The sequence below is a fragment of the Vigna unguiculata genome, chromosome 10 (assembly GCF_004118075.2).
Source record: "Vigna unguiculata cultivar IT97K-499-35 chromosome 10, ASM411807v1, whole genome shotgun sequence".
Taxonomy (NCBI): Eukaryota; Viridiplantae; Streptophyta; class Magnoliopsida; order Fabales; family Fabaceae; genus Vigna; species Vigna unguiculata.
Window position 1 is genome coordinate 1,622,165 of NC_040288.1, and position 19,746 is coordinate 1,641,910.

The 19,746-nt window shown below is 29.0% G+C and overlaps 2 protein-coding genes across 2 annotated transcripts; one reads left to right on the top strand and one right to left on the bottom strand.

Moving 5' to 3' along the window:
- Positions 1-366: 366 nt before the first annotated feature.
- On the bottom strand, positions 367-12,011 carry LOC114167527. The gene is made up of 11 exons (XM_028052629.1): positions 11,757-12,011; positions 11,309-11,379; positions 9,581-9,625; positions 9,459-9,503; positions 9,326-9,370; positions 8,226-8,273; positions 7,682-7,726; positions 7,550-7,594; positions 6,302-6,349; positions 5,961-6,017; positions 367-1,119 (listed from the first exon to the last, which is right to left on the bottom strand). Exons 1-11 carry the CDS (start codon positions 11,899-11,901, stop codon positions 550-552), a joined length of 1,164 nt encoding a protein of 387 aa, XP_027908430.1. The 5' UTR covers positions 11,902-12,011; the 3' UTR covers positions 367-549.
- A 176-nt stretch (positions 12,012-12,187) lies between these two features.
- Positions 12,188-13,221, top strand: LOC114165051. Its single transcript, XM_028049699.1, has 3 exons — positions 12,188-12,404; positions 12,588-12,707; positions 12,793-13,221. The coding sequence occupies exons 1-3, from the start codon at positions 12,384-12,386 to the stop codon at positions 13,117-13,119; spliced, it is 468 nt and encodes a 155-aa protein (XP_027905500.1). The 5' UTR covers positions 12,188-12,383; the 3' UTR covers positions 13,120-13,221.
- The last annotated feature ends 6,525 nt before the right edge of the window (positions 13,222-19,746 follow it).

The following is a 19,746-nucleotide window of genomic DNA, read 5'->3' on the forward strand; positions in this document are numbered from 1 at the left end:
CTACATCCAAGGCATAAATACATAATTACGAAGACTAATTCAAGTAGTTAAATTATTTAGTTTGAATTAATAATACAATAAATTTAAATATTATTTTAAAGCTGCCTATAAGCTAATTAGTTTAAGTCTTAGTTATATTTAATGATACTATTGATAACTGAATATTTTTCAAAAAAACAATGATGACTTTATATATATATATTTCTTTCATATTTTGACTATAGCAAGATTTATCATGTTCTATATATAAGAAAATATATAATTATAGAATTTCACTTTCAAACCCATTCAACCAACCAAATAATAATTTTTAGCACACAACTTTCTTGAGTAAATTGGAAGGATTAGATAATCTATTATGTGCTAACTAAATATCTCTTGATGATAATATTCATGATATGTTTATCAAAATAAATACAAAACAAGATATGATATATGTAAAACGATAAACCACACATTCAATACTTGATGTATTGACATATATTTTATCTCAAAAGCATAATGAAATCATGCTTTTTCTTCTTCATATAAATGAAGCATGGAAAAAGGTTATAACCTAGACTCCTTGAACTCCTTGAAGTAGAACTTTACTCCCATGATAATGGCAGCAGTGAAAACCATAAAGCAAATTGCCCCTCCACAGACAAACAGAAGAGAAGGGATTTGAGTTGAACCCCACAAAACACCAGAACCAGACATTGCTTCTGCTAACGCGAAAATGTAATAGATGAAAAGTAACATCTGGATTGAGTTTGCAGGTCCACGAAAAGCCAATGATTGTGTAAGAATTGTGGTGTAAATGGAGTTCATGAAAAACATTGCACTCAATGTTATGCATGGGAGAAGCACATGAACTGCTTCTCCAAGATTCATAATTGATTGCTCCTTCACCTTACCACTGATTCCCAACTTCGGTAACTTGTCGAAAGGATTACCCAAACAACTTGCTATGCCAATTTGTGCTGTGTAGAAGGTAGCCCATATAGTGAGATCATCATGTTTTGGGTGTTTCTTGTGAACTTTCAAGTGGTTTTGTGTCATATCTGGATCTCCATTTGCCGAAACTTTCTTTCCATCAATATTTATCCGAAGATCAGGGGAATCAGATTCCTTCTTTATCTGCAGATTGTGAGTAAGGCATTTTGATAAAATAATTCAAACATATAAAAACACATAGATTTTGTCATTCAACAAAAAAAAAATAATTGTAAGAATTTTCAAGAAGATTGATAAGCATATATTTAAGACAAAACACTTCTTGCAACCGGATACATAGAAGATATGCGAAAATGAAGAGAGAAAAAAGTAGCATTATATATATATTCTCCACTTCAAGATGGTGTCTATGAAAAGAACAAGAATCATGGAGTCATGAAGATAGATTAATGTTGAAAGAAAATTGTTTTCTACTATTTATGTACTATAAACAATTTATACTTTTATTAAATATCCAACTGACAAAACTCATATCGAAGTTTGGAGTGGACACTTTACCGGTTTGATTAGAAGTTTATAGTAATAATTTGCTAAAGAAAGAAACACACAATTACAGAAATTACAGAGATTATGACCAATATCTTGATGGAGCAATATTGTCCCTAATATATTTTTAGCAAAAATCCACCAGGGTTCTTTTATATACTATGTCTCTTTCATTGATGATTTTAATGGTTTCATTTGGATATTCATTTTATGAAACGTCAATATGATTTTTTCATAATTTTTAAAAATTTTAATGTTCTTATAAAGATCCAATGTTATACTACCATAAAAACCTTTCTTTGTGGCTTTGGGGGTGAATACACTTCTAATGGTTTTACCACTTTACTTGTCTCTAATGGAACTATACATCAAACTTCTTACATTGACACTCCTCAACAAAATGGTGTTGCTGAAAGAAAACATCGTCATCTTGTTGAGACTACAAGATCATTTTTGTTTTCTGTTGATGTGCCAAGTGTATTCTAGGGGAAGCTATTCTTACAGCAACTCATGTTGTGAATCGGATTCTGACTGCACATAATTCTGGTTTGTCTCCTTTTGAAAAATTGTATGACCATGCACCTGATCACTTTGCTTTGCGTGTTTTTAGATGTGCCTTTTTGTTTTGAAATCACATGTTGAGCATACTAAATTATCAGCTAAGTCTGCTTTGTATGTCTTTTTGAGATATGATCTTGGTCAAAAGGGATATCGTTTCTTTGATCCAGTTAGTAAAAAATTGTATGTCTCACGTCATGTTGTGTTTTTAGAACATATTCCATTCTTTTCTATTCTAGCTAGTTCATATTATTTGACTACATCTGATGTCATTAAAATTGATCATTTTGATATTGATGAACTACACCTACTTCCGTACCAACTTCAGAACCTGTCTTAGCACCAATTACAAACACTGCACCGGAGATTGTATATGTTGGTTTCCCTACTACACCTGCTCAATCATCTCTTGAGGTTGTGGTTCCTCTGCCACTTGTTCGACTTAGTCGTAATCGTAAGTCTACTTAACCACCAAATTTTGTTTATTCCTCTTATTTTAGTTCATTTGTTGCTTTTATTGTCTCTATTCATCATCTTCATGAGTCTCCATCCTATAGAGAGGTTGTTTGTGATCAACTTTGGGAAAATGTTGTGGCTAAGGAATTTAGTTCTCTACATCAGACTCATACATGGGACCTAGTTCCATTACCACTAGGAATACATCCTACTGGATCTTGTTGGGTATACAAAATCAAGATAAAATCAAATGGTTCAGTTGAAAGGTATAAAATTAGAATTGTTGCCAAAAAATATACCCAAGAGTATGACATGGATTATGAGGAGACATTTGCTCCCCTGGCAAAGATGACTACTATTTGTACCTTGATTGTTATCGCTTCTATTTTTCAATGGAAGATTTTTCAAATGGATGTGAATAATGCCTTTTTTAACGGGGATTTACATGAGGAATTCCACATGATTCCATCACTAGGTGTCTCTCACAAATTTGGTGAAGTTTGTAAACTTCAAAAAGCCCTCTATGGTCTTAAACAAACACTCGTGCTTGATTTCATAAGTTTTCTACAATAATTGCCTCTCTGGGTTTTGTTGTTAGTAATCATGATTCTGCATTATTTGTCGAGAAAACTAATGCATGACGTATTTTGCTATCCTTATATGTTGATGATATGATTATTGTTGGTGATGATTTTAATGGAATTGCATATTTAAAAACTACATTATCCCATCGTTTTGCTATGAAATATTTGGGTGTACTGCGTTACTTTTTGGGTACTGAGATTGCTTCTTTTCCCGAAGGTTATTTTCTGTCTAAGTCCAAATATATTGCTAACTTATTTGAGTATGCTCGACTTATTGGCAACAAAATTGTTGCTACTCCCCTTAAGACAAGTGTATGATATTCCCCATCTTATGGTGTTCCTTTGATTGATTCTACTTTATATCGAACTATTGTTGGGAGTCTGGTTTATCTTACTGTAACTCGTCCAGACATTGCACATGTTGTCCATGTTGTTAGTCAGTTTGTTTCAGCTTCCACAACAATTCATTAGGGTGTTGTTCTTCGTATTCTCAGATATCTTCGGGGCACTCAGTTTCAGTCTCTTTTGCTTTCTTCTATGTCGTCTTTAGACTTGCGTGCCTGTTGTGATGCGAATTCGAATGGTGATCTTAATGATCGAAAATCTATTATTGGGTGGTGTATTTTTCTTGGTGATTCACTTATATCATGGAAGAGTAAGAAACAAGATGTTACATCTCGATCGTCCACAGAAGCTGAGTATCGCGCCATGGCTTTGACTACCTTTAAGGTTATTTGGTTGCGTTGGTTACTTGTAAATATGGGTGTCTATTTGAAAGATCATGCACCTCTACATTGTGACAATAAAAGTGCTATTCATATTGCTCGCAACTCTATTTTTCATGACCAAACCAAGCATATTAAAACAAATAGTCATTTTACTCGTCATCATTTTCAACTTGACACTATATATCTTTACCATTTGTTCATTCGGCTCTACAGATTGTAGATATATTTAATAAGTCGCACTCCATTTTACGCTTTTGTTTTTTATTTGACAAACTCCCAATGCATTTAATCATAACATTGTGAGTTTGAGGAGATGTTAGCATATGCCCGTGTTTTAGGCCTATTTACTTTTGACTCTTAGGATTAGCTTTATCACACCTCTTGTAACATTTTATTCACACTCAATAATATACAATCACTTTATTCCTATATTTCTTTGTTTTCTACATCTTTTTCATGTAGATTAACAATCACAAATTATTCTAAAGACTTATGTTTAAAAAAGGCAAAAGAGTGGTAATCCATGTGAACTTGATTTACCTAAGCATGTAAGGAATGTGTGGATGGGAGGACTGATTTTAATACCTATAGTCCAGGTTTTCTATTCTATTTGCAGGTGTGGTTACATATGAATGATGAATTGGAAGATGGAGGAAACAAAAGTTGTTCACTATTACAATAAGGCCACATAGATACCAGTGTGACAGTGACCTTCTCTTCTTACGAGATAAGGAACATATTGAAATATTGATTAAAGGATGTGAGAAGTCTGATTTTGAATATAATGCAAAATATATTGCTATTTGGAAAAATAGGTGTGAATAGTTTTGTGGTGTGTTAACACATTGGCCCTTGATGTGTGAATCATATAGTAGCATCTAGAGTTTTCTGATGTATTTTGCTTCTGTGATGTTGTTGATTATATTCATTGGCTTGTGTGAGGTTTTCTATTTTGATGAGACTATGAAGCCAATTTTTTGTTTCTATATATACAAGTTGTACATCCTTCTGTATACGAATTAGAACATCCCTAAAGTATTCTCTTTAATTATTTTATTCTTTGCTAATAAAATAAAAAAAAAACATCATTTTCTTCTCTTACTTTTTTATATAAATCTTCTCAAACCCATCTCCTTTAACCTTATCATCACTTGATCCACCATGAATTTTTATTTTATTTTTTTAATTTTGTGTTTGTTTGTTTCAATTTTGTTAGAAAGGACAACTGAGGCATTAGGGGAGAAACAACTTTTATTTAAATAATTGTTATTCATGCTAAATTAAATAAATTTTGAAATAAAAAATAATTAGCATTGGTTCGGTCGACACTAAATTATATTAATTAAAAATTAATATAAAAAGTAGTGATGTCGCTGAGAATCATTAGTATTCATGTGGTTTTATATCATTGTATGTATGACATAAAAACTTATGCTTTCAGCTAGCGACCATTTTTTACTTGTTAGCATGAACCAAAGTCGACACTAAATCTTTGTCTACTTGTAGTGTGTATGTATTATGATGATAACTATTTTATATTTTGTATTACAAGAATTTTTTTAATTATCAATTAAATTTTACCTGAAAGATTTTACTCTTGAAATTAAAATTTGTCTATCTCAATTAGTTAACAAACATTAAAATTAAAATCAAATAAATATAATTATTTTAATCAAAAATATTAATTTTTTATTCGTGTTAAACAATATTTCAGAATAACATTGAGCCGATCATATTAAATATTGTAAACAACTCGAACATCATCGATATATAAAAAACTTAACTTAATACGGTTGAATTAGGAAAATTATAACTATTTATTTTTTTTAAGATAAACCTATATCAAAGTTTTGAAGAAAAATAAATTATAATTTTATATATATCAAAATTTAAAGATTAACAACATATTTCATTACGTTAGTATTGGTTTCCATAACATTATTTTGTACTAATTCAATTATATAACTTCTAAATCATGTACAAGACAAATGTTGTGTTTTTCTTAATTACAAGGTGCCTACATTAGCTTTTCTTGTATCAACTTTGTTATTAGTGTTCCACTTCAAAGTAAATTAATGATTGATATAACCTCTATAAAAAATTAGCGAATGAAGAAGCAAAAATGACTTGTTAATAATTAATTAATAAGTACCTTAAACGTCTCTACATTCATCTGAGCCACATCATAGCCGGTACGACGTTCCAGTTGCTGTACATAATTGAAAACAATAAACACTTGGCACGTGAGAAAAAAAAAATTACAATTCAATTTCAATAATAAATTGCTACTAATTATAAGTACATTCACACTCTCTTTTATCTTTTTGGAAAAAAATTGTTTAACACTATTTAACAATTATTTAATAATTTGTATAGAATAAAATAGTTAACTTTTATATTTTTAAAAGAAAAAGAAAATAAATAATTATAAAAAATAGTATCAAATGATAATAAGAAAAAATAATGTTAAGATATCAGTGTCCTTTGTCATACCTCATTGTCAAGAAACAGTTTCGATGCATACAAGCCATAGAGCACTTTCTGTACATAAAAAACAATAAAAATTAGGCAATCGAGAGGCATAGAGATTTTCAAATGTTCAATTATGATTTTTTTTAGTTATTTGATTGAAATTTCTTTTACTACTTTTAAAACAGATGCAAACAACCTTCTTCCAGAAAGTAAAATTACCATAATACCAAATAAAATTTTAAATATATCGATTTCATTGAAACTAAATTATTTTCTTTAAGAAATACTTATAAATTTTGTTGCGAAAAGGAATTTGCAAGAAATTGCTACCAATTTTCTTGCAAAATATTTTGTATAAAACACTTTTCGTAACAAATTTTGTAGAAAATACTTGCAAATTTTATTATTTTATAGGAAATGATTACCCACGAAAAAATTACCTACCAATTAAAATTTTTAGAACAAATGGCAAAAAAAAGTATTTTCTTACAAATTTTTTTAATAAATTTGTAAGAAAAATCTCACGTAATATAAAATTTTTTAGTAATGTATCATTTATAGTTAATTTTTTAAAAGTCGATATTAATGAATTAATATTCATCGTTTTACAGTTTCTTGTATGTGCAGTACAAATCCAAAGTTATTAGCTAACCAAATTTCTATTTTCTTGTAATGCGTGTATAATGATGCTGATTTTGCTATGTTTTGAAAAATCAATTTTTCCTTTTTCTTCCAAGTATTGACAATCACTAGCTTAAATTCAAAATTTAATAATATCTGTTGTTAAATTATCATTTAGTTAAAATTAACTTTAATATCTTTATTTTAGATAACTTTGAAATCATTTACAAGACAAAAGTTTTATTTTATTTTTAATCACAAAGTGCCTGCATTAGCTTCTCTCCTGTCAAATTTGTTATTTGTGTTTCAGTTGAAAGTAAATTACTAATAACTGATAAGTCCTATACAAAACATTAATTATATTGTGCATGAAGTAAGAAAAAAAATAGTTAATGTCTCCATATTCATGAGTCAAATCATAATTAATACGAACTAGCAGATTTTGTAGACAAAATTTATAAAAGTATGGTATTTGAGAAACAAGGTGAATTCAGTTAATAAAGTTTTATGTAAGAATAAATCATCAATGAATTTTAAAGTGTCATCATATCTAAGATATCAAAATTTATAATAATAATAATAATACATAACATAATAATCTTGAAGTGAGATGAATTCAATTTAATAATAAACTGTTACTATAAGTACCTTAAACTTCTTCGCCATCGTCTGATAAAGATGATCAATATGTTCCTAAAACCAACAAAGACATGGTATTTGAGAAATGAAAGATGAATTCAATTTCAATAATAAATTGTAATTAATTGGTTCTATAAGTACCTCAAACTTTGTAGGTGTCATATCATTATAAAGATCATGGTAGTCCTGTATACAAACAATAAAGATATGGTACATGAGATGAGATGTAAAAGAGAATTCAATTGAAATAATAAGGGTTAAATATGTTTTTCTCGCTTAATTTTTACTGAAAATTGAAATTAGTCTCTCTTAAAAATTTTGGTCTAATTTAGTCTTTTAAATATAGAAATAAGTAGATTTAGTCATTTTAATCAAATTTTATTAAGTTTATTTGATGTTTAAAAAGTGTTTCATGATAATATTTGAGTTTGTTTACATTGTTTGATACATTTTCGCTTCAATGTTAGCTGAGAAACTTATTTGAAATGTTAAATAAATTTAAATAATTTTGGTTTAAAAGACTAGATTTACGTATTTCTAAATGTAAGGAACTAAATATGTTCAAAATTTAAAAGAGTGATTAATTCTAATTTTCACTAAAAGTTAACGGACCAAAAACATATTTAACCTAAATAATAAATCGTTACTAATTATATAAGTACCTTCACACCCTCTTTTATCTTACCATTTTATAAAAAAACCATCTCCATCCATAAGATCTACGAAGCTCTTCCTGTGCATAAAACAATAAAGATCAGGTAACAGAGAGGTATAGAGATTTTCATTTATCTAATTCAATTATGGAATTTTTTAGTTATTTGATGTAAAAGAGAGATGCAGGCTACCTTCTAGAAAGTAAATCAACATATAGAGCAAAATAATTTTTTAAACAAAAACACAATAGCATTGGCTTTATCAATACTAGTGTTTAATTAAAATGTAGTGATGCAATTAAGATACTACTTATAGTACACTTTCTCGATATTAATAAATTAGAATTCACGATTTTAAAATATGTTGTTTTTTTGTGCTTCCAGTTGAAAGTAAATTACTAATGACAGGTAAACATTATGTTGTGTCTGAAGTAAGGTCAGAGATGTCAAAATGGGTTTCAATTCCTGAGTCAATCTGACTCATCACGGGTTCGAGCCGGGTTGGGTTGAGAAAAATTTAACTTTTTTAAGAGTGGGTTGACCCACTTAACCCACCAACATTTTTTACGATGTTTTTTTAATTTTTTTTAGTAATTATTTACTACTTCTAATTATATAGGTTCACAATTTCATATTTTTAAATGTTAGAATGTTGTTCAATAATATTTTAATAGTTTGAATGTTTTATTGAATAACATGATAGGAAATGTGTAATATCAGCCATGTATTAGACTATATGGACAATTTCTTGGAAACAATTCACCATATATTTGGTGGTGAGCATGATGAAAACATTGGTTCTTGATTTTATTGTGATTGTCATCTCATGGATTGTTTAAAAAATTATTTAAATATCTGAATACTTAAAAATAAATACATAATTTTTTTTTATGTGAGTTGGTGAGCCAACCCACTTAATCCACCAACCCGTGGTGGGTTGAGTCGGGTTGCAAATTTTTGGCTCACGATAAAGTGAGTCGGGTTGGATTCACTCATTTTCAACCCGACTCGTGATGAGCTAACCCGTGTGAGCCAGGTTGGCTCACTTTGACATATTGGTTAACTTTCCATATTTGAAATCATAATCAATAAAGGTGAATTCAATTTCAATAATTTGTTACTAATTAAGTACCTTAAACCTCTCCGCTATCATCTCATAACCATGATCAACTTGTTCCTGAAAACAATAAAGATAGGGTATTTGAGAAGTGCAAGTGAATTCAATTTCAATAATAAATTGTTATTAATTGGTTCTGTATAAGTACCTGAATTTCCTTTGGTGTCATGACATCACAGTTATCAACGTACTCCTACATACATATACAAACAATACTTGGGAAGTAAAAAAGAATTAAGTTGAATTGTTATTAATTAGTTCTATAAGTACCTTAAGCTTTTTCCATGTCAGCTTATTACAATCATCAAGGTAATCCTACGTAGAAACAATAAAGATATGATAAGGATATATAATACTTGAGAAGTAAAAAGTGAATTCAAGACACAGTTCCTATTGTACATAAAAGCGATAAATATTAGAAATATTCAGTAATTGAATTAATTTGACTTTCAAATACAGTATGACTCGTTACGAGAGTTTTCAAATATATAGGGTTTTTCAAATGCCTTATTCAATTATGGAACTTTCAAGTTATTTAATTGAAGTTTCTCTTCCTACTCTTGTAAGAGATAGAGATGGAAACAACCTTATTCTAAAAACCAAACACAATAGGACAAAACCGAAGCCTACATGCAATAACACCAACTACTAAAAATTGATGATGTTGATGATAATGATAATTTAAGATTTATTTATTTTTTGAACTATTTCTATTAAAAAAATGTCAAGTTGGTCTTTAAATTTTTTTTTTAATTTCAATTTGATTCCGATTTTTAAAAAATTAATACAATTTAATGATTTTTGTTAAATCTTTTTGAAGTGGTCAAAGATTTTTCATCAAAGCTGACATTAGGATTATGTTAATTATCCTAACAAAACAAACAATCTTTAATAATAGATCCAATTTTGATGAGAAATTATTGATCCGTTTTAAGAAATTTAACGAAAATAACTAAATTGTATCAATTTTTCAAAAATTAAGATTAAATTAAGAATAAAAAATATATTAATCGTAGAGCACTTGGTATTCCTTATACATAAAACTCAAAAAGAAAAAAACAAAAATACAAGACAAAAGTATGTAACCTCTATATAATAATAAATAAGAAACTAAGTGAACCAACCTAAGAGACATACACACATCCAAAACTAACGATAAACAACATTGAATATAGATTTTTCAGACACTCTGTAAGTATGTAGCTTCTATATAATAAGTAAGAAACAAATTTAACCAACCTAAAAGATATACACACATCCAAAACCAACAACAAACACTATTGAGCACAGGTTCTTCAAACACTCTATGTTTTCGAGATAAGACTTTTGTTCAAAGTGAATAACTTATGTTGCAATGCTAAAATCTCGACAAGGAGTATGATAGTTAGACTATCTGATTTTTAAGGATGATCCACTTTCCATATTGTAGAAAAATATGTGAGACTCTATGTCTTTTTCTTGATGTGAGACTCTTTGTATTTTTCTTACGGCGCCATTCAAAATGTCTTTGAAAATGTCACGAGAAATTTCCAAAACTAGGTATATGATACTTGATATGTAAAAGTAAAATTCAATTTCAATAAGAAATTGATACTAATGATTTAAGTATGAAATTTTCTAGTTATTTATTTGAAGTTCCTTTTATTACTTTTAAAAGACTTTTAAAGTAAAAAAAAAAACAACCAAGGACAAAACTCAAGCACACACAAACGATTTCAAAATCTTATAATAATGAATTTTTGGATCTTCATGAAATTCAACTTTCACAATTTTACTCATTGTGAGATTTAAAGCTTTACTCACATAAGATATTGACACCAATTTCAATAAAAGATCTTAAGATAATGAATTTATAGGTCTTTATCCATATATGATACTCAAATTCCTCAATTCTACTTGATTTACTCGATATATGATGATAGTTTAAACAAGCACTCAAAACACAAATGTGAAATATTGATGTTGGAGAGAGCAAATGGTATAGTGAGAGATAGTTACTCTGAAGAGAGATGGATGAGAGAACTCTTTCATGTTCAAATTTGAATAATAGATAATCTCCTCATTCTTTCCTGCATGCAGATAACAAAAAAGTGGTTGTTAGAAATTATGACACTGAATCAATACATCAAATTTCTTCTCTAACACTCTCAAAATGTTCGTAAAGTAGAAGTAACTTATATATCAAAAATAAGAATTCGAAAACCCTATACGAGGGTTCCTTTTTTCTGTTATTTTTTTCTCCGTGCGTGTCTGTTTGATGTAAGATAATGTAAAACTTAAATTCATGATCACCTTGATATTTAAACTACTCTAAGTAAGTTCTATTTTTCATCGTTCAAAACATGAATAAGACCCCAAAAAACTAAACATGCACTCCTTATACTAACAATACTTATCCAGAAAATTTTCCTTACAACCCTAAATCCATTGCAAACGTAATATTCACCCATTGAAAATTCTTCTTGTAGCCCATGGAATGCCTCTAAAGCTTTCGCTATTATTTTTAATTTTTTTTCCATCGAATCTTCATGAATTTCCATGGATGCTGCGCTGCTCTCTTCCAATCCTTGCGATGCTCTCAGGTAACTCATCCTTTTCGCTCTCTAAAATCACTTTTTCTTTCTGCTCAAGATTTAGGGAAGAGAGACACTGAGTTGCTTAAACCTATTGCCATAGAATCCACATCATTACTTAGTCCTACTTTTGGATCAACCGCGTAAAGGGTCCACGATTCAATGATACAAAGCTTCACGCAATTGCTAAACTTTTTAAATTAGGGTTTCAGACTTGAAGTCCATGGATATAACTTTTTAAATTAGCGAGTTCTGTAAAATATGTTGCTATTCTTCTCCACAATATCATATAAAATGTTTGGCACTGGAAAACGCGGATTGACTGAGAATTTTCCGCGTTTGAAACGCGGAATTTTACCCAACACCACCAAAGCTGTGGTAAAAAAATAATTGTTTGAAAGCGAGGGTTTGGTTTCAGACTTTCACATATCATCGAGTTGAACCAAATACGCAGTACGCGCGTGAAGGATTATTCTTGCGCTAGGCAGTGATACCAAATCATGAATAACTCTTCCTTCTTAGTAAGTAGTTTATGCTTGATTTTTGGCTGAACTGTATCATGATCGTGTTCAATTCTTAATGTTTTCTGAATCATTCTTCATAAACCACCCATCTATCTGTTTATTTTTTGATCATTTTTTGCGTAAACTGGCTCCACATCGTAAAACTCAGGTTTTGAAATGTTTCAATTAATGCTTTTGCAGTTGGAACATGGAAACAGTTATGCAAAAACCACTAATGGAAAGTTGAAGATCAACAAAAGGGAGAAACATGATGAGATAGGCCAGGTTCTTGAATCACTAAGACGAATAAAGAGTTTGAGTGTAAGTTGTTTTCTTTAAATCCAAATCCTACAATTAATGGAGAAAATGATGTCGTTATGCTAACAATAGTAATTGAATTTCTCAGCCATGTGGATCAATGTTAGAGATAGGTAATGGAGTTGAGGAAGAACATATTAGTTGTGATGGAAAAAGAAGAACATCAAAAATGATGGGAAGAACGGCATCATGGTGGGCGACCTTTGGGATTTCTCTGTGTTCATCATCATTAAAATACAGCAAACCAGTTCTCCAAGCACAACAACCTCATCCACTTTGGCTTTCCATCATAGCAATGTTGAGCTTTATTTTGTTTGCAAGTGCTGTCACTGTTATGGTTCTTGTTGGAGCAAGATTCACTCATATGCAGATGATTGTTATGCTCATTGCATTCTTCACCCTGGTGTTGGCTTAACATGTTTTCAGATTCGTGCACAAGTAGTATCTTGCTTTTTATATAATTTCATTTTCAAAACAATATTGTAACAAATGTTTGAGTGTGACATATTATCAGCAATTAATGATAAGATCTTAAGAAAGCCTCTCTCTCTCTCAAAATTAGAATTAGCAGCAGGTTTCTCGTAGTGTTCTTCTGTTAATATTTTAAGCAATTTGGCAGTATAATTTAATTTGATTAAGAAAAGCTTACAAAAACAACCTACATCTCTACCCATAACCAATCACAAAGTTATGTATCCTACTTTGATTGTGAAATCATCCTTTTAAAAATCTTGATGTGTTTATGTATAACTCTCACATCAGCTTTATAATTTCTTGATTCCTTCTCCCTACTCTCTTGGTGTGCTTCATCCCATCTCTTGACTTAGATTTTGTGTTTCCCATTTATTGCAATATCAATTGGTAGTCAAAAGTGAGATTGTTGAATCTTAGTCGATGTGTGTTGTTGTTTCTCCTCTATTTCTCTTCTACTCTATCGGTTGCATACTTCCTGATACATTAGGATTTGCCTCTGTGTCAGCCTTTTTCCTCCATATGCCATTACTTCAGCTTGTTCTTTTTAACTCGATGATGTGTCCATGCCCTACGTTACCCTGTTTATAACCTGTTTGTACTGCAGTCAAGGATCATATGAACCAGTCTCTTGGTATTTATTTTTGTTCCAAACTCAAGTCTATTGAAGTAATACGTTGAAGTAATTCTTTGTTTTGGAGGTTGGGGCTTGTCATGATTTTGTTAAAAGACATTTTAGAGAATTCAAGGAATTAGGGATATTTAACTTGCCGTGAGAGGGTCGAAGGAATAAGGTTTATGAGTTCCTCGATACTAAACATCTCGATTATGGAGACATTCGATACATAAACATCTGAACCGATTATTAAGATCAACATTTGATTTTATTACCACCGATGATCTTTTGAAAGAGATTTAATAAAGAGATACAACACCATTAAAACTTTAATTTAATACACATAAAGAATTAATATCACCTTCGATCCAAAACATTAATCCAATAGATTTTTGAGTCTTCGATCTTATAAGGTATTCAATTTTTTTTATTCGAGATGAGATTTAAACTCACAACTAAACACTCACCCAACACATGTGTTCTACACAATATCTCTTATCGAGTATTTTCACCAAAAAGTCCATTAAATTTTCTTGATTTATTGAGTATTGAAAAGTTTTATATTTTTCCCGTCTAATTTCTATTGCAACTGAGTGACGTGATCGACATCTTATCGCATCATCTTTCTTACTTATTTTCATGTGTTAAGAAATGTGTGAGGTTTTGTTATTGATATTAAAATGATATTTCAGTTAATATAAAACAAACAACAAACTTTTGTGACTCTCATTGAAATTTTTTTGGAAAACAAGAAGGATTCTATCAATGGTTGGGGATAGAGATAATCCCTTGATCAACATAGATGATGATGTGGAAGTCATCCCATGAATGACCGCTGCAACCTAATTTGATATCATATATATCATATATATATATATATATATATATATATATATATATATATATATATATATATATATATATATATATATATATATATATATATATATATATATAATAGTCATCGCAAACAATATCAAAATTTTTGAGTCCTTTAATAAATAACTTAATGTTGTGCTTTTACTTAAAGATCTCTTATTTAAAGACTTTTAAACTGGACTGAATTTGAAATTTTTACTTCAATAAATTGACGTGACTAACTCTATTAATAATTAATTATGTGGGTAACTTCTTAAATATCTAAGATTTTCACTCAAAAATATAAACTAAATACTTATTTTTTTTCTAATTTATTAAATAAAACCTTAATTATCTAATAATAATGATAAAATATTTATTTTTTTAAAATTATTTAATAAACCCTTAATTATTTAAAAGATAATAATAAAACATACCAATAAAATTTAGAAAATAAACATAACAATATGATAATGCCAATAATCAATAAATAAATAAAGATGAGTATTTGTAACAACAAAGGTGAGGCGAACTTTGTGACATGTCTTATTATGTTTTTTAATATCTATTAGAAAATTGACTAAAACATAATCTTTATTCATATTATTAGTTTCATTTATCAAGTGTAGACTAAAACAAATGAAGTTATAGATAAAGTGTTGTATAATTAATTTCAAAAAACCTCTTTGAAAGATAGGTGACAGAGTAATTGGTTCATAAGTTCGTTTGAAAACCAATCTCAGCCTAATCTCTGACTAATCACATTGAATAAAATGAAACATTACATATAACTGTAACTAGGTAAAAGGAAGTAGCAGCATGGTTTGGTTCTCCAACTCAATCATACCTCCAAAACCTAATTTAGACAGAAGCATCTTGTGAAGTAATGAGGTATTTTTAGATAGTTTTTAGTCTTAGGATTGTGCTAGTCTTGTTTTAATCTTTGTAAGTTTAAAATTTAGTTTTTGAAGCTAATCTCGTGAGAATTTCAGTCCCAACATTTTAGTGCAAAGCAATTCAGTGAGGAACCAAAACGAAGGTAATGTTTGACAGAGAAGAGAGAAAAGAAAAACAGAGAAGCTGATGCAGAAAAGAGAAAAACTGTGCAATATTGTGTCTTGTGTTTATTACAAGACCAGTGAGCTTGTTAGGTTGATAAGGAGGGAGTTTCACAACGTCAATGAGACCTGAGTCCATTCACAATAAAGTATTGACACTATTCTCAATTCAAAACCTTAAGACCCAAAACCTCAAAATAATATATTTAGGGTCTTTATTCTTATATAGTGCTCTATTTTTTCACATTTGAATTCCTAATAAAGATGTGCTTTCATTGGGAATGCAAAGTAACCTCAGAGAGGAGAATGAAACCATCTGTACTTTTTTCTGAAATCAATACGAAGTCTGCTATTTCTTCTCAATGCCAATTTACTTTCTGCACTTATTTACCAAAACTAGGGTTTAGCCTTTCAAGATTGAAATACCAGTGCTGTTTTTCTTTCTTGAACATTAAGCTTTAGTTTATGTTTCCTTTACTTTAAGTCTATTTCCATAAATTTGTTCTGCTCTTTAATACATTTTTACAATTTACATGTTTAAATTTTCATTCCATTTCGCCTACTCAAATTACTGCTGCTCACATTGCATCATGTTAATCTAGTTAGGTAAATAGGTGATTTCAGAATTGTAATTTTAGATGTTTACTTTAATTTTTCCATTCAAATTCTGTATTCTTGCATTCGTTTTACTTTATTTTTCATTAGTCGAACTTGATAGTAAAATAGAATTTGATTCTTAACCACAATCAAAGGTTCTGTAAATATCAAAACATCAGTTTCTCATTTTAACAAGTAAGTAATTATGTTAATCTGCATTGATTTAGAGATTCTGATTATGTAACTCTTTTGCTTCAATTGATTAACCAGTAAAATATGTTTGTATTTTCAATTGCATGGTTGAACCATTCCATTAGACAGAATTCAATTCATGTTTGATAAACTGCTGTCAGGTTTTAATTAGTTATTTTTATTTCTGCATGCATTTCTTGTGATTAAACTGCATCTTAAGACTTTTCCATTCATTGCATACCCTTATGTCATAATTCATAGTTCTTCTATTAGAATCACCAGTTTTCTTGCATTTTAATTCATTTTATGATTCTCACATTTTCTAACACCAGTGCAGAAGGGGATTTAACCGCAGTTCTTTTCTTCATTTTGCATTGAGACGTATAAAGGGATTTAACCGCAGTTCTTTTCTTCATTTTGCACGAGTTAAAAACCAGAATCTGCACTGATATAGGACTGAATTTATACAAACTTTTCATTTAAAATTACTGTTATCTCTTGAGATTTGAGAAGAAGTCTTTCCTAAACTATACATTAGGTGAACTTTGAAACGTGAGAGAAAAAACAGTTCATCAATAATAGACTATAAGTAGCAGTTTATCTTAGCGGCTGAAATAAGGTCACTACAAGTACACGAAAAGAGTAAGAATTGTGGTTTAAATGAAGTTCACGAATAAATAAGATTGTACTCAATTATGTATGGGACATCTTCTTCAAATTTGTAATTTGGATGTTTGTTGTGGAACATAAAACCAAAAGGTTTTGTGCCATATTTGCCGCCGCTTCCTCTCTGTCAAAATTTATTTGATGAAAGGGTAACGAGATTTATTTTTTACATGAGACAATAATCATTATAATGAAATATTTAGCATTTTTTTGCTAGATACAATTATAAACTCTTGCAAAGTTATGTGATATTTATCATTATATATAAACTATGTCTTCCTGTATAGTGTGTTTGAAGAACAAATTTATGGAGAGCAGACGCATTTATAAACAAAAACAATAAGTAAAATGTTGAGACTAAAAAAAGTTTTGCATGATTTATAGTAAGCTTCACAAGATATGTATTTCTCTAAACAACAATATAAATTAAAACTTAAGGTTAACATGATATTTTATTGTCACATATAAGTTTTAATCATTTAAACAATAACAAGTGTAACAATTTAATTTGTGTTGCTATTATTAGAAGGCATTTTTGACATTAATACTATTACAAAAACTCATACTTACTTGTATAAGAACTAAAATTTGAACTCTAAATAGACAAATACATATAATGGGGTAACTAATAGACAAAAAAAAAGAATATAAAACTGTATAACAAGCTTCAAATGATTTGCAATGATGACATTTCAAATTATTCATTTTAACAATAATATATCACAACAAAGTAAGAAGTGTATTAAGAGGTAACACTAGAATAAAAAGTAAAAAATAATCTTATCAGACGTATTACTAGAAATTTTCACATTACATAAAATTTTTCTTATAAATTTGTTAAAAAATTTATAAGATTTTTTTTCTATCATTTTTTCTAAGAATCTTAATTAATAGGTAATTCCTTTGTGAATAATTATTTTCTATAAAATTATAAAATTTGCAAGTATTTTTTATAAAATTGTTTATAAAAAGTGTTTTATACAAAATATTTTGCCAAACAATTGGTAGCAATTTCTTGCAATGTTTTTTTTCACAACAAAATTTGTAAGTGTTTTTTACGAAAAAAATTTTAAAATTGACAAAAAATATAAATTTTTTTTAGTAATGACGTATATAGAAACTTCTCATTTTAAAAAATAATATTGTTTACGGTCTTTCATAATTTTCCTATGGTTGCTGCTTTAGAATAACATTCTTGGTTTTCATTTGGATGTATTTAAGTCTCACACATTTAGGTTTCTGATTAAAAACTCTTCACAAAAACTCTTACCATTGCGTCATCCCACCATTATGGTTGCCATCATCGCCATAGCCATACCACAGGAAGAAAGAGAGAATGAAAACACTACAATGGAGAAAGAAGAGCGAAAATGTGAAAAATAATTGTTTTGATTTTTATTTTTATTTTTCAAAACGTATTTCTGGGTTTCGTAATTTTTTTTCCGAAACATAATTCATGTAGGAGTGTTTTGGAATACAATTTATGTGTTTTATAAAGTTTATTCTAAAAAATCTCATTCCAGAAAGCTTGTTTTGAAATATAGTTCATGTGTTTTGGAAATTTATTTTTGAAAATCTTGTTTTAAAATTCTGTTCCGGAAATTTCTTGTTTGAGAAATTTTGGAAAGCTTGTTCTAGAAAAATTCGGAACATCTAATCCATAAGTCACTTTGAAGGATGGTATAATGGTTATTTTCAAAATCTAATTGCGTGTACAAAGAAATTATGGGGTGCAGGAAGTAAAGACCCTCTGAAAACTTTCTTAATGAATTTTTGGACTATTTTTCCTTTGGGCTTCTGTTGGTACTCCCCAGATGAGAATTCCATCCTTGCTTCCTGTAGCACCATTGTTTCTAAAATTCTAATTATACTCATGCTAAAATTAATAGAAAAGGGTAGTGAAAGATTTTTCAAGTGTTTTAATCATAGTTTCAGATTGTTCGTTCCATAGATATTAAAAGTTTTAATTTTACACATTTTGAACTGTACGATAATTCAAAATGTAAATTTATATTTTAGATTGTATAATTTGTAATACAAATTTACATTTTAAATTATATAATTCATAATGCATAGTCGAAAGACAATTTGATATACAAATTACATTTTTTATTTGATTGTACAATGCATAATGTAAATCTATATTTTAGATGATGCTATCCATCTATGATATAAATTTGTATATAAAATGTAAATTATATTTTGAATCGTACAACAATGTAAATTTACGTTCTTAATTATATAATTCATAATACAAAATTGAAAAACAATTTGTAATGTAAATTATTTTTTAATAGAGGGTAACTAGGTCATTTCACTAAAACCATGGTAGTGCAGGAAGAAAACATGGGGCAGATTACTTTTGGGCTTTCTTTTCCCGAGTCCCATGACTACTAAATACACCCGATACTACAAGCAAAAGAACTATAATATCATTCCTCATTGTAGCACATCAATGTTATTCCTGCCATCACAGTTGCACTAATTGGAGGGAAGAAAAAGAAAGAGGACGATAGAATTTTGTATAAAAAAACATACATAGATAAAAAATCCCAAGATGAAAACTTTACAAAATCTCTTTAGT

Bases quoted from the DNA above. Each gene is read 5' to 3' on its own strand.
- LOC114167527 (XM_028052629.1), bottom strand. From the start codon at position 11,901: ATGAGTTACCTGAGAGCATCGCAAGGATTGGAAGAGAGCAGCGCAGCA. The intron at 7,727-8,225 runs GTAAGATAAAAG...GTTTGTATACAG, and splicing joins GATGGTTTTTTTATAAAATG to GACTACCATGATCTTTATAA. The intron at 7,595-7,681 runs GTACTTATAGAA...TGTTGGTTTTAG, and splicing joins TGACACCTACAAAGTTTGAG to GAACATATTGATCATCTTTA.
- LOC114165051 (XM_028049699.1), top strand. From the start codon at position 12,384: ATGAATAACTCTTCCTTCTTA. The intron at 12,405-12,587 runs GTAAGTAGTTTA...ATGCTTTTGCAG, and splicing joins TGAATAACTCTTCCTTCTTA to TTGGAACATGGAAACAGTTA. The intron at 12,708-12,792 runs GTAAGTTGTTTT...TGAATTTCTCAG, and splicing joins GACGAATAAAGAGTTTGAGT to CCATGTGGATCAATGTTAGA.